The following is a 15,475-nucleotide window of genomic DNA, read 5'->3' on the forward strand; positions in this document are numbered from 1 at the left end:
CTGCAAAACTAGAACTGTGGTGTGAATTTTTATTTTTGAGGTGAGGAGCAGGGAGATCAGAGCAGAGAGAATGGGAAAACTCTCTTCTTCTAGCTCCACCGTCCCATGACAGTGGGGCAGTTAGCAGGGAGATCACTGAAACTGGAGAAGCTGGAATGAGAATGAGACCAAGACCATCTTGGGCCGTTCAGCACAAGGACAGATTATCCCTAAACTTACAGGTATGTAAGAAGGGCCAAATAAAATAGTTATGATCGCTAATTCTTAAAAAATTATTTATTTGGCTGTGCAGGGTCTTAGTTGTGCCATGCACTCTAAGTCGTGGTATGTGGGATCTAGTTCCCTGACCAGGGATTGAACCTGGGACCCCTGCATTGGGAGCGTGGAGTCTTAGCCACTGGACCATCAGGGAGGTCCTCATGGCTAATGTTATTAAGCCCTTAAAATAGACACTGTGCTAAGCACTTAACATACATTATTTCATTTAACTATTACAACAACCCTAAGTTATACTATTGGAATTCCCGTTTTACAAATGAGGAAGTTAAAGCTTGTAAAAGTTAACAAGTTAGCATAAAGTCACAGGACTAATAGTGTTGGTGCTGTCTGATTTCAAATCATGTTCTTCGACCCTGAACTGCTTTCCTCATCTGTCAAATCAACAGAGCACCTGGCCCACAGTTCTCGGCAAAGCTCCGTTCTCTCCCAGATCTGCTTCTCAGGATGTCATTAAATCTCAATGCAAGTCACATAGAAATTGCTGGGGAGTTTAACCTTCTTGATTCAATCTCATTAAATTACATTCCTTATAACCTGAGAGTTTAAGGAGAAGGTGTGTATGTGTATGCTTAGCTATGTCTGACTCTATGCGACCCCAAGGACTGTAGCCTGCCAAGCTCCTCTGTCCATGGAATTTTCCAGGCATGAATATTGGATTGGATCACCATTTCCTACTCCAAAAGATCTTTCTGACCCAGGGAATCAAACCTGTGTCTCCTGCATCTCCTGCATTGGCAGGCAGATTCTTTACCACTGCCCTACCTGGGAAGTCCTTTTAAAGAGAAGGGTTATCTATGAGGCAAAACCAAGGTTATCTATTAGGCCATGGGGCCTGGTGATTAAGAGTTTGGATTTTGATGCCTGAATTCCAGTTTTGTCAAATTCTTTCTGTGAGAGCTGGATCAAGTAATTTCTCTACGACCCTGTTTCCTCACACATAAAATGAGGCTAATACCATCTGACCTCATGGGCTTACCGTGAACAGCAAATGAGATGATGCATGTAAAGCCCTGGTCACAGTCTGGGACACACAGTAAGGGCCCAGTAAGTGTTGGCTATCATGATGATGATGATCATCATCAGTGTCATCAGTTTCCATGCAGCTATGGCCAGGGACACTTGGCTTTTGCATCCACTTTGATGGGACAGAAAGTGAGCTTCCTACTGAGGCTAGGTCCCAAGTACAGAGTAAGGCCTCTCCTGTCCCTCTGTCACTTTGCAGGCCCAGGGGTAAGTGGTGACCCAGAAGGCAAAGGGGACAGACAAAGGTTCCCACAAGGCCAAGACACAGAGTTGGAGTCCATCAATTGACATTATAAGAGCCCAGTGGTCTTCTTGAAGAAGGGCAAGCAGGACACATACTGGAAAAGGATTTGGGAACCACTGAGAGCGTAACAAGAACCCGGTCAATCTTAGTCTGACATGTCCAGGACCTGGGAGGGATGGGGACACTCATTCCATCCCGCATTTACTTACTGTCCTTCCTCATGCACCACCCTGCATGCAGCAATGTCACAATATACCTTACCACTAGGATGCCTCCGCAGGTATGGTCCAACAATGGGATGGGAAACAAGAATATGCAAAAGAAACCCAGGACATCTTTGCTTTTGGAAAGGATTCACTAGAATGCAATTTATGAGCACATACCAGTTACTTTGCAGGATTACTTTACCTATCTAAAAGGCCATTTAACTGGGGCCCTTCAGTTTGCTGGAAGCTAACAAAAAACTAGGACAAAAGACCAAAGACCTGCGGTACCCACTCTGAGCAGTGAACGAATGATCACAAAGTCTAAGCACTAAAGGCTGTGCATTCTAGTTGCAGGAGTGTCCCTAAAGTCCTCTCTCAGTAAACTGAGCCCTCTTAGTTTTACTTTGTTGTTATTGCTGTCCACTCGCTAAGTCATGTCCGACTCTTTGAGACCCCAGGGACCGCAGCACACCAGGCTCCTCTGTCCTCCACTCTCTCAGGGAGTTTGCTCAAACTCATGTCTATTGAATCAGTGATGCCACCCAACCACCTCATCCTCTGCCACCCCCTTCTCCTCCTGTCTTCAATCTTTCCCAGCATCAGGATCTTTTCCAAAGAGTTGGCTCTTCACATCAGGTGGCCAAAGTATTGGCGCTTCAGCAACAGTCGTTCCAATGAATATTCAGGATTGATTTCCTTGGACTGACTGGTTTGATCTTACTGCAGTCCAAGGGACTCTCAAGAGTCTTCCTCAGCACCACAGTTCAAAAGCATCAATTCTTCAGCACTCAGCCTTCTTTATGCACCGACTCTCACATTTACTTTAGATGGTTGAAAAGCAATGAAAAGAATTAAGAGGCTAGCAGCTGGGAGCCTGGAGCAAAGGTGCAAACAGCTCTCCACATCTTCACAGACCAGAGGGCGCCATTGCACTGATAATAGATCTGGACACAGGTGGTTTTGTTCTCTGGGGACTGAATGGAATGTTAGCTACAGCCAGATGACTAGCTTTGACCAATGAACTGTAAATGGAAATGATGATGGTTACCTCTGGGTAGGAAACTTAGCAGTGCTTCTCCACTCTCTCTTCCTGCTCCACCACAGCCAATGGGAACACCTCCAGAGAGTGGCAGCTCTGCTGGCCTGGGTCTCCAGGTAAGGATAAAAATGACACCGAGGAGAGCCTTGAGCCAACACACAGAGGATAAGTAGCGAGGGCAAGAAGTAAACGTTTATCCCTTTGGGGTCTGTTTGTTCCCACAATACCATCTGGTCTATCCCAATGGAAACATCCTAAGAAGAGGTCAGATCACAGTAAGAAGTATGTGTGTTATCTTTTTGGCAAATTACTGTTCAAAATAGTCAATACGACATTTTGTGACTTAAAGGATCATTTTCAGTGGGGAAGATTCCTCTACTCCAGTGACACTGGATCAATGAGTCATTGCCAGAACATGAACTGAATGGAGGAGATGGGTCCAATTTCTAAACAACTTCCTTCTTTAGGAAGTTTCAGGTCTTCACAAGATATACCCATTATTGTTATGGGTCTAAGGTAGACGCTGGGTCTCAGGTGCTCACGCTGTTAGCACTGACTTTTCAGCATCTGCACAACCATCCCCAGGCACAAGGGATGGCTTCTGCTGGTTCTGTGAGCGCTGATGGGCTCTGGTCCCTGTCTGGGGCTTGGAAGGCACTTGTACGCGCTCTCACAGAAGGAAATCCATCATGTGTGCTTGAGTAAAACACCAAGCCAAAAAACCTCAGAATGTACGGTGTTGCTAAGCAGACATGGAACATTTACAAAATTGACCTCACACTGGGTCAACAAGCAAGTCTCAGGACAAAAAAACCATGTGGGTCATTTTCTCTGACCAAAAGCAGTTAAGGTAGAAAACAGCTATAGGGTCTGACAAAAATCTCCCAAGTTTGGAAAGCAGGAAACATACTTTAAATAACACATGGGTTATACATCCTTTCACTTAATCCTAAGTGCGCATAATGCAGATCCTCATTTTAGAAATGCAGGAACTGAGGCACTGTAATTTGCTCAAATGTATGCAGTGAGTAGTGATGGAGCCTGGCTATAGGAAACCAGGTTATAGAACTCTAGAGGCTGGGGCTTTCATGACATCCTCCTCACGCTACGTCTCACTGGAATACACAGATGCTTCCCAGGTAGGTCCACAGCCTCACTGGATGTGGTGCTTCACCTCTGAGAAAGAACAGCTGTTGACAGATGGGAGACACAGTCCCAGCTTGCCCTGGTGACACCGACCTTGGACCTGTCATATAGAGTCACATTTCCTTCTTTCTCTTGCCTCCTCTGGGGTCTCCCACTTGGACTGAAGTGAGAGGTCTATAGTAGTGGAGAGGGGTGTCTGAGGTTGATATTCCCAGACAGCTTTGAACTAGATCCCAAGGAAGACTTCCTTTCCTTTTAAAGATCGTTTTCCACACTGGCACCCGCGGTAAGCAATCAAAGAAAGACAGAAGGAAAAGTTACTTCCAGATGGCTCCCCATCTTGCTGTAATGAAGATTAAATATAGAAAATACTCCAACATATCATTAGGCAAACATGAGTATTAATATCATTCACATTACAAATGGGACAAAACGGAAATTCAGTCTATAGCTTGACTTAACTCTGAGACTAGGACCTCAGAGCCAGAAGACAGACAACTAGAGCACCCAGATTCTGAGCAAGTTGGAGGCTCACAATACCTAAGGTAAGAAGCGAAACTGAAGTGTTTCGAGGCTTCTCTCTAGAGATCGCTTCCTGCATTCGAACTGACCAAACTCTCTCCCTTTTGCGGTGAGGGCCTGTTCAAATGGCTACTTACCACTGTTACTCTACTTTCTCCATCAACCTATTTGTGTTGTTTCCTGTCAAGCGAGATTTTCAGCAAAACTCTAAGACATCCAGAGCTTATGGGGTACCTCTTGTCCCTCAGCTTCTCTCCCTGTGCTATCATGACAAGGCTATCTGCCGCTTCTACAGGCTAACAAGTATATCTTCTCCTGACTAAATGCCCAGGACTATGCTTCATGTGATGAGAAGGTTTGAAAATAAACAGAAAAATCTGATGGTGGTCCAGATCCTAGAAAGCTACCTAAAGTGCTCAGAACTCACCGAGCAGCCCTGGGGAGGAGGGAAAGGCAGAGAAGGAGGAAGAGATGGTGCCAAGTTGGGCTAGAGGTCCGGAAGGTGGGAATTTTCCCTCCGTTCTTTGGCTTCGTTTCTTCCACTGCAGAAGTCACACTGGTCCAAGGTGAGGGCGTTGGCTGGCTGGGTTAATAGGGCTCATAGTGCTCAGCTTAGGGCTTAGGTCTTCCCCAGCCCCATCCCACTGCTTGTTCCCCACACCATCAAGTCTCAGTCCTCAGAATGTCCATTTGCCCATCAGTAAGTGACCCAAGTCCCAGCAGGAGTTTAAGATCAACAAGTCTGAGATTCAAGTACCCCGTTACCAATCAGCAGTGTGATTATATCCTCTCAATCAACACAGAAGGGTCATGGCAACCACTTCCTGACAGGAGGCCAAGGGTGTCCCTGGCCAGGCCCCACGCGGAAACTCAGCTCAGTGACCTTCCACAATGACCAGCTGAGCCTACAGGCTGGACAAGTGGTGCGGGGCCCCTGGGGTTAGTGATGGTCCAATGCCTTCAATGAGGTTGTTCCACTGGTCATAGTCCTCTTTCAGGTCTGAACGGGGGGAAAAAAAACAGAACAGTTAGGTAAACTTGTAAAGGAAGATCAGAGAGTGGCTTCCATGGATTTAGTGGGTCATCCCAGAGACAGGAGCACCTGGGATACTACAAGGACTGGTTATGGTGGTTGCGACTGGTAGGAGCAATAATGATAACTACTGTTCTTTCAGTGCTTTTATGCATGTGCTTCTTAAACAACTTCCTTAACCCATAACAACTCAGTAATGACAATAATAACAGAAGGGAGCATTGATTGAAGGGCAATTCATTCCAGGAACCTTGCTAAACATGTATTGTTTAATTTAATTTTCATAATATCGCTATGTGTCAAGTACTGCATGCATGCTAAGTTGCTTCAGTTGCGTCCAACTCTTTGTGACCCCATGGACTGTAGCCCACCAGGCTCCTCTGTCCATGGGATTCTCCAGGCAAGAATACTGGAATGGGTGGCCATGCACTTCTCCAGGGGATCTTCCCAACCCAGGGATGGAACTTGTGTCTCTTAAGTCTCCTGCATTGCAGGCAGGTCCTTTACCACCAGCGCCACCTGGGAGCCCTGTGTCTTGGCCCAATTTTACAGCTGAGGAAACAGGCTCAGCGAAGATACCAGATGCATCCTATGTCAATACAACTGGTTAAGTGGCAGAGACAGAATTCAAACCCCGGTGAGAAAGGGTGAGAAAGTGGAAACGCCACTTCCAAGTTCATGGATGTTGCTGAGCAAGAAGAGATCCTCCATAAGCCAGCCAAGAATATGAATCCATGGCTGCCTCCGCGAAGGCCAGAAAGAAGAGGACAGTAACATCATGAAGCAGCATAAACTAGGTATGATTCCAAAGAAGGCCCTGGGACCACAGGCAGATGGAGCTAATGACATGGTAAGAACAGTCAGGAAGGGCCCAAGGCCGCAGGCTGAGACAGCAGGACACAGCTGAGCAGGCAAGTGGTGTTTATGTTCAAAACAGACAAAAACCTGGGACATGGGCAGCAACCACTCTCCTTCATCTTTAGACCCCCAAGGCCCTGCCAAGGACCTGGCAGGGAATAGGTCCTCGACAAACAGTGCGCCATATTCATCACTTAAAAAAATACAGAGCACGCTGCTGTGTGCCACAGTTTGTTCCTGATGCCAGAAACACAGCCACAGACAAATAGAAACCCTCATCCTCATAGAGTTCACAATCTAGGAGGCAGAGATAACAATAAACAAAACAACCTACATAGGATATGAAAAGGTGAGCAGCGCTGTGGCAAAAAAGCAAGCCAGACAGAGGCAGTGCTGGTGGCCGGGGCCAGGGGTGAGGGGAGGAAGGGATGGTACAATGTTTTTAAAGAGGGTTGTCAATGTAACCCTCCCTGGGAAGGTGAGATGTGAGTGAAAAAGTGAAGGAGGTGAGAGGGAGACACGAGATTACACAGGAAGACGTTCGGGGCAGCAGGAACAGCGGGGCAAAGGCCTGAAGCAGGACTGTGCCTGGGACGTGGAGGCCTGTGCAGCGAGAGGGAAGCAGGCCCGGGGAAGAGCCACAGGAGGGACGCCGGGCGTTGACTTTGCCTCTCAGAGAAATAGGCGCCACTGTAGGACCCTAAGCAGTGGAGTGACAAGACACGGCTTTCTTTCTAAAAGGGGGCTTCCCCGGCGGCTCAGCTGGTAAAGAATCCACCCGCAATGCGGGAGACCTGGATTCGAGCCCTGAGTGGGGAAGATTCCCTGGAGAAGAAAATGGCTACCCATTCCAGTGTTCCGGCCTGGAGAATTTCATGGACTGTATAGTCCATGGGATCACAAAGCGTCGGACATGACCGAGCGACTTTCACTTTCTTTCTAAAAGGATCACTTTGAAGGCTTGATAAAGAAAGGAGTGTGGGGACTTCCCTGGTGGTCTAGTGGTTAAGAATCTTCCTTCCAGGCTTCCTTGGTGGCTCAGCGGTAAAGAATCCGCCTGCCAAGGTAGGAGACAAGCGTTTGATCCCTGATCTAGGAAAATCCCACATGCCGTGGAGCAACCAAGCCTGTGCACCACAACTACCGACCCTGTGCTCTAAGAGCCCACGTAAGACAACTACCGAAGGCTGAGAGCCCCAGAGTCCATGCTCTGCAACAGGAGACACCATCACAATGAGAAGCCCACGCGCTGCAACTAGAGAGTAGCCTGCATGGCCAAGAAGACCCAGCAGAGTCAAAAAGAAATTTTAAACATTTTATTCAATGTGCAGGACTTCCCTGGTGGTACAGTGAAGAGTCCACCTGGCAATGCAGGGGCATGGGTTCGATCCCTGGTCCAGGAAGATTCTACACGTCTCAGGACCACTAAGCCCGTGTACCACAACTACTGAGTCTGTGCTCTAGAGCCTGCAGCTCTAGAAGGGTCATGGCAACCACTTCCTGACAGGAGGCCAAGGGTGTCCCTGGCCAGGCCCCATGCGGAAACTCAGCTCAGTGACCTTCCACAATGACCAGTTGAGCCTACAGGCTGGACAAGTGGTGTGGGGCCCCTGTGTGCATGCCACAACTCCCGAAGCCCATGCACCTAGAGTCCGTGCTCTGCAACAAGAGCAGCTACCACCATGAGAAGGCTGAGTACTACAACCAGAATAGCCCCTGCTCACTGAAACTAGAGAAAGCCTGCACGCAGCAATGAAGATCAAGGGCAGCCCAGAATAAAATAAATAATTTTTTTAAGGTGCAAAATCTCAAAGCACAAAATACAAAGTATTATTAGGAAAGAGAAAAAAAAAAAAAGAACCCACATTCCAATGCAGAGGACATGGGTTCGATTCCTGGTTAGGAACTAGGATCCCACATACCATGGAGCAACTAAGCCAGAGCACCACAGCTAGGAAGCCCATGCATTGCAGTGAAGACCCCACATGCCACAAGTAAAACCTGATGCAGCCAAATAAATACATAAAATAGTTTAAAAAAGAAAGAAAGGACTGTGTGGGGATGTAGGGGTGGCAACAGGGAGTGGGTTGCCTATCCCTTCTCCAGTGGATCTTCCTGACCAAGGAATCAAACTGGGGTCTCTTGCATTGCAGGCGGATTCTTTACCAGCTGAGCTAACAGGGGAGACCTTAAAAAAGAAAGGACTGTGTGGGGAGGCAGGGGTGGCAATAGGGGGACCAGTTAGGAAACTCTTAAGTGAGAGATGAGTTGGACAGGATGGTAGCTGTGGGGGTGGTGACAAATGATGACTTTCTATTTGTATTCTGAAGGTAGGGCCAATAGGATTTTCTGAGGGACTAGATGGGAGGTGTAAGAGAAGAGACAAGAATGGGATTTTGGCTTGAGTAACTTGAAGGATGGAGTTACTATTAACTGAGAAAGGAAAGACTTGCAGTTGAAAGCTGTTTTTGTGTGTGATTCCCCTTAGAAGGCCAAGTAGAGATGTTGAGTTAATAAATCTGATGCTCATGGGCAAGCTCGAACTGGAGATAAACTGTAGAGTTTTCAGCATTGAGATGGCATTTAAAGCCAGAAGACCAGAGGGCATCGGGGGATACAGGGAGAGAAGAGGTCCAAGCCCTGAGCCCTGGAAGCAGCAAGGCAGACAGAGGAGGAACGGACACTGAGAGGGGAGAAAATCTGCAGTGAGGAGTCCTGGAAGCAAAGACGGGGCTTCACGGAGGAGGGCCTCACCAGCTCTCCCAGCAGCTGCTGGGAGTTCCAGTGACATGAGGCATGAGAGGTGACCACTGGATTTAGTACTGCGAAGGTTTCATGGAGGAGTGGGCTGCAAAAGCCTGACAGGTGTAAGTTCAAGAGAGAATGGGAAGAGAGGGATCAGAGAAAGTGAAGACACTTGTGTGAGGAGTTCTGCTATCATGAGGGACAGAGAAACAGGGTGGTAACTGGGGGCCAAAGTGTGGGTCAAGACAGATTTTTTAAAAGAGAAATTTCAGCATGAGATGAGCCCGCAGAGAGGGAAAAATTGATGATCTAATGTAAAGAGAAAGAAAATTGTTGACACAGTCCTCTTGAGCAGACCAGAGGGTGAAATCCAGTGCACAAGTGGAAGGGTTGGCCCAGTAAGACAACTGACTAGGAACCTCTAGGAACCAGATGGAAGGCTGAGTCTCTGCAAGAAGATAGGGAGATGCGGTGTTGGGATTCGAAGACGTACTGATGGCTTCCATTTTCTGAGTGAAGTGGAAGACAGAATTAATCAGCTGAGAGGCCGGATAGGGGAAGAAGGTAATAGGGGTTTCAAGAGAAAGAAGGTGTGAAATTGTCTTCCAGGAGCAAGGGAGGGAGGATAAGCAGGTGGAAACAGGAGAAGCATGCAGTTAATATGAAAGACGCACCAAATCTTCTTAACAGAAGGTAACACAACCCCTGTGTCAGCAGAACGCTGCTCTCAGAGGTAATTTTTAGGATCAAAGGTAATTTTTTTTTAAGTTTTCTATTTTATTTTTTTAATTTTAAGCATAATTGCTTCACAATTTTGTGTTGGTTTCTGCTGTCCAACAACGTGAATCGGCTATAAGTATACTTATGCTTCCTCCCTCTTGAGACTCCCTCTCACCCACCCACCCCTCTGGTTTATCACAGAGCAATGAACTGAGCTCCTAGGATCAGAGAGATCTTTTAGGAATGGTGAGAGGTTCAGCTGAGCCACTTACAACCTATTTTAATTTCCCACATGACACATACTGTATGGTCACCAAAAGGCTTTTCTCTCTTTGCAAAACTAATTACCCCAAGCTGAGAGTCTTTGCCTTTTTTTCACCATCTTATCTCTTTCTCTCTCTCTTTTTTTTTTTTTAGTTCTACCACTTTATTGCTACCAACCCATCTCCCTCCACCCTTGTGCACACATGCTCAGTCTTGTAACCCCATGGACTGCAGCCTGCCAGGCTCCTCTGTCCATGGACTTTTCCAGGCAAGAATACTGGAGTGGGTTGCCATTTCCTTCTCCACATCTTATCTCTTATCAAGTGGATACTGCAAGAGCCTCCTACCTGGGCTCTTTCCCTCTCAACCCACCCCATCTTGCCCATCCTCCATGACACAGTCAGACTATAAACACAAGTCTAATGATGACAATCCCCTGCTTATCCACGAAGGGCACTCACAGCCCATGGAATAAAATTCAAACATATTTCAGGCATACATGGGCTTCTAGATCTGGCTTCTGCCCACTTCTCTACCTTTATTTTCCAACAATTCCACTATCCTGAATGCCAGATACACTAAACACAGCTTCGCAAAACTGACCAGGGCCACACCAGCCTTTGTGCCTTCTGTCTAGAAGACTCTTGCCTGCTGAGCCTTACTCATCTCTGACATTGAAGTCAAGTATCATTTTGTCCAGAGAGGCTCCTCTCCTGGCTGTGCTTTCCCTCCCGTCAGGGTTAGGATCTGTCTTCTGGGTCTCCTGAAGACTGAGAGTACCCCTGGGAGCCACTGGCAAAACAGGACAGCCATGAAGCACCTGGGCTTTCCAATCAGAGAGCCTAGCAGGCGAATGCCTGCTTTGTTGTTGTTTAATCACTAAGTCATGTCCGACTCTTTTGAGACCCCATGGCCCAGCCTCCTCTGTCCATGGGATTTTCCAGGCAAGAATATTGGAGTGGGTTGCCATTTCCTTCTCCAGGGGAATCTTCCTGGCCCAGGGATCAAACCCACACCCCCTGAATAGGTAAGCAGGTTCTTAACCACTGAACCACCTGGAAAGTCCCAATTCTTGCTTTGCTACTTACTAACCAGATAACCTTGACAAATTACTTAAATTCTCTAAGCTTTAGTATCCTCATCTGTAAAACAGATTAATAATACAAGTACTCACTGGAAAGGATTATACTCATCTTCAGGATTATACATGCTGAAGTAACTAAAGTAGTTTAGCAGAAGGACTAGCATCAAGCCTGTCCTCAACAATCTTCCTCAGTCTAAGACTCTCCTAATCATCTGCTGGTCTCCAATAATGAGTATCTTAGTTCAGAAGACATGGCTACTCAACGGAATTCAATCATGCCATGGAGAGGGCCCCTGTCATCTTTAATTTTTTAAAAAAATTTTTATTGGTCTCATCATGAGTCATGTGGGATCTTAGTTTCCAGACCAGAGATTGAATGCATGCTCCCTGCACTGGAAGCACAGCGTCTTAAGTTCTGGACCACCAGGGAAATCCCTCCCCTGTCATCTTTAGCTCTTTCCTAATGATACGGTTTTCAGTCCGTCTGCCTTCTGATGGAGAAGGATCATTTCCAGTAGTCATGTATGGATGTGAGAGTTGGACTGTAAAGAAATCTGAGCGCCAAAGTACTGATGCTTTTGAACTGTGGTGTTGGAGAAGACTCTTGAGAGTCCCTTGGACAGCAAGGAGATCCAACCAGTCCATCCTAAAGGAAATCAGTCCTGGGTATTCATTGGAAGGACTGATGCTGAAGCTGAAACTCCAATACTTTGGCCATCTGATGAAAAGAACTGACTCATTTGAAAAGACCCTGATGCTGGGGAAAATTGAAGGCAGGAGAAGAAGGGGACGACAGAGGAAGAGATGGTTGGATGGAATCACTGACTCAATGGGTATGAGTTTGAGTAAACTCTGGGAGTTGGTGATGGACAGGGAGGCCTGGCGTGCTGCAGTTCATGGGGTTGCAAAGAGTCGGACATGACTGAGCGACTGAACTGAACTGAACTGAATGATACAGTGCCTAAGAGGAAACAGGGAAAGTGAGTAGCAGACCATCTAGTCAGGGCCCATTAAAGTTTTGAGACAGATCCATTCTTCTCTTACCAGGGGATAAGAATGATGCTCTAAGGTTTCTACTAACCCTAAAGGCTCTAAACTCATCCTAGTATAATGGCTCACGATGAGCAAGATGAAACAAACAGCCATAAATACTGAAATGCAAATGTAGATTTAAAAAGTCCACACATTCAAAACAGGACAGATTCAGAGACTTCCCTGGTGGCCCAGTGACTCAGACCCCACACTGCCAATGCAGGGGGCCTGGGTTCGATCCTTGGTCAGGAAACTAGATACCACATGCCCCAACTAAGAGTTCGCGTGCCGCAGCTAAGGTTCAACGCAGCCAAATAAAGAAATAACAAAATAAGATAGATGCATTTTTAAAGGAAACTCAATCCAAATTAAATTTTTTCAACATTTAGTGGAAAGGTTAATACACTCAGGCCATCCAGCTGGAAGTCTAGTGTCTAGAACACAGAGGCCAACAGTCCCACTGAACTAGGCACTGGCCAGACCATATCTGGCATGTTGTATTCAAGTCAGGGCAGCACACATTCAAAGGCACACCAATGAGCAGCCCATTCAAAGGGGGAAATTGCAGAGGGAACAGGTGGAGGTACCAGGAACGTTTAGCTTAATGAACAGAAAACTCAGAGGGACACCAGAGGTGACTTCAAATATCTAAAAAGCTGCTATGTGGAGTGGTCTGAGGCTTCTCGGGGTGGTTCTTGAGGGGATACCCAGGGCAAGTGGGGCGGATTTACAAAGAGTCAGGTCTTGGTCGTAGGTAAAGTTAGGTCAAGCCTTAGAATCCCAGGCCAGCGTGGCTCCCTTCTGAAGGATGCTGCCCTCTGCACAGCACGTGCTGAGGGGTCAGCTTGGCACAGTAGAGTAGCCTCCTCCATTCTGACTGAATCAAAAAGAGACATCTGATCGAGAGAGCTCCGGGCCCAGGCTGAGCAGTGGCCCACAATATGTTTTGGCAGGTAAAGATGGGCTGATACCACCAAGCTCTCTCTCTTGGGAATCTAGTCTAAGAAATTCCCAAAAATGCAGTGGTAACCAGTAGGAGCTGAAGATGAAAGAATGCAACGAGGGAGGGAACAAGATGCAAGTGGTTCAAGTAGACCAAACTGATGATGAAGTAGAAGCTACAAATAAGCAGATGTTCTCAGCAAGAGAAAAGGCACAGCAGAGAAAGTACAGAGGAAACTGGAGCAAAGAGAAACCGAAATATCATGAGAGGAAGAGACAGACAGACTGAGCCCAAGAGAGAGACAGAGAGAGAAGTCAGTCCTACAAACTTCTTCCGTTCCTGTAAATTTTCCCTTCTCACCTGGCCAGGTGTACTCTCAGAAACAAACTCCCCTTTTTCCTTGAGGTACATTAGTGAATCTCTAGTCCTTTTAACCAAAAAGCACCTAACTAGAATATCAATTCTTCAAACTATTAAAAGTTTCCAGGGATGGAGTGGGCTGACCCTTGAAGCAGTGTACTCCCCACGCTGCATGACCACATGGCAGAGAAGATCCGAGAGGACGTGTCCCTTGGGTGGGAGGCTGGACCAAAGACCCTACAGGCCAGGCTATTTGCTAGCCTATGATTTATGACATTAGTCATCATCCTAACCCACAAATGTAGCCCATCTATCATCATAACCTCCTCCACAACACAAATAAGGTGAGTGATAATGAGTTAGAACAGAGAGGGTAGAGTACAGCGAGGTGAATGTTCCATTGACAATGAGGAAACCAAGGCTCAGAGAAGTTAAATGACCAGGCTAAGGTTACTCAGGTGGTAAGAGACACAATCAGGATTTCCAAAATTTCAGCTAAGTTTTCTTTCTAGAATCCTATGCCATTCCTTCACTCAGGGTTTGCCATAAATCTCCCTGATCCAAGACATGTCAGAATAGATCACCGTGCAGGGAAATCTAAGAGACCCCTCCCTGCCAGCTGCCCCATAAGCTCCAGTTCTCTGCTTACCAAGATGCTTCTGCAGGAAGGCCAACATGGCCCGCACCACGGTCTCCTGACCTTCATAGGGGTCCAAGCTTCCACGGGTCTGACTGGAGAAGAATTTACTAATCCAGTTACCAGCCACAAAAACAAAGTCGGTTAGACTCCGATGAACAGAACCACTAGAGGAAAAGAAAAACAAGTATCTGGTAGGGGTCTAGAAGCCAAGGCACACAAATATTTAAGCACCCACGATGTGCAAGGTGCTTTACATGCATTATCTCACTTAATTTTCACAACAATCTAGTAAGGGAAGTATTTTCCTCTTTGAAAGAACCAAAGGAGAAAAACGATCTACCCAAGTTCACACAGTAAGAGACAGAGCTGAGGTTTGAAAGCAGGTGAGCCTGGCTTCAAAGCTGCCTCAACTCTGAGACCACAAGGCCTGACCGTGCAGGGAAAAGGCAGAGTCAGCTGGAGAGGGGTCAGGGCAAGGAGGTAAGGTCTGGAGCCCTTGCCACTCCCATGTTATTATGAACTATCACCCCATGGCTTTTACCCCATGACTTCTGAACATTCACAAAGCATATCAGCTCCTTCTTTAGCTCAGAACTGCACCACAAAGTAAACCAGAAAAAAAAAAAAAAAAAACTTGCCTTTAAATAATCAGGAAAGTTAGGGCAAGTGCTTATAAAAGAGGGTTTCTGGATTACAATTTGTCATTTGACATCAAATGCACTTAATTTGAAGGTGAAATTCTCACTAGGTTCATGTTGAGCTAAATTACTCAGATCTAATTTACTAGTCAATTCAGTGAGGGAAGGAAGATCTACATGCCAAACTCTGTTTGATATGGTGAAGAAAAGCTGACTTTAAAATGTATTATTTAAGGCACACAGGAAAGTATAAAGAAAAATATAATAGATACTTTGAGTATCCAGCATGCAGTTTAAGAAATAATACGTTGTCAAGAGTTAAATCCACAGTCCCTGCATACATTTTTTCAACTGCTCTCACCCGCCCTTCCCTCTAGAGGTCACAATTATCCTGAATCTCAATGACTTGGGGAAACTCCAGCAGTTCTCTGCTGCCATGAAATCAAAATGAAAGGGGAGAGGCTGGCCCCACGGAAGACAGCGCGGGCCAACGTGGGCAAGGGAAGAAGCCGGGGCCTACTGAGCAGCCCCTAGCAGTCTGGCTCTTGGATCTGGCATTTCAAATGCCTGAATGAGTCCAGAGGTCCATGACACGCAGTTACTTGTTGTTTTGCTGATTTGGGCTCCTTGAAGCACGTGTGTTATTTGGCTCAAGTACAGGGCAGATCAAGTCGGAGACTTATCAGTGAGACTTTAGCC

The 15,475-nt window shown here is 46.6% G+C and overlaps 1 protein-coding gene and 1 non-coding gene across 3 annotated transcripts in view; both read right to left on the bottom strand.

Moving 5' to 3' along the window:
* Positions 1–339: 339 nt before the first annotated feature.
* TRNAW-CCA (transfer RNA tryptophan (anticodon CCA)) lies at positions 340–412 on the bottom strand. Its single transcript has one exon. It is a non-coding gene; the product is annotated as a tRNA-Trp (tRNA).
* Positions 413–4,254: 3,842 nt separating this feature from the next.
* PAFAH2 (platelet activating factor acetylhydrolase 2) overlaps positions 4,255–15,475 on the bottom strand; it is a 37,231-nt gene continuing 26,010 nt past the window's right edge. For both annotated transcript variants that reach the window (XM_065930103.1, XM_065930102.1), the window contains 2 exons: positions 14,148–14,302; positions 4,255–5,459 (listed from right to left, as the gene is read on the bottom strand). In XM_065930103.1, the coding sequence (XP_065786175.1) occupies positions 5,365–5,459; positions 14,148–14,302 (250 nt within the window). In that variant the 3' untranslated portion in view covers positions 4,255–5,364. The remainder of the gene's footprint in view (positions 5,460–14,147; positions 14,303–15,475) is intronic.

The sequence above is a fragment of the Muntiacus reevesi genome, chromosome 3, assembly GCF_963930625.1.
Source record: "Muntiacus reevesi chromosome 3, mMunRee1.1, whole genome shotgun sequence".
Lineage (NCBI taxonomy): Eukaryota > Metazoa > Chordata > Mammalia > Artiodactyla > Cervidae > Muntiacus > Muntiacus reevesi.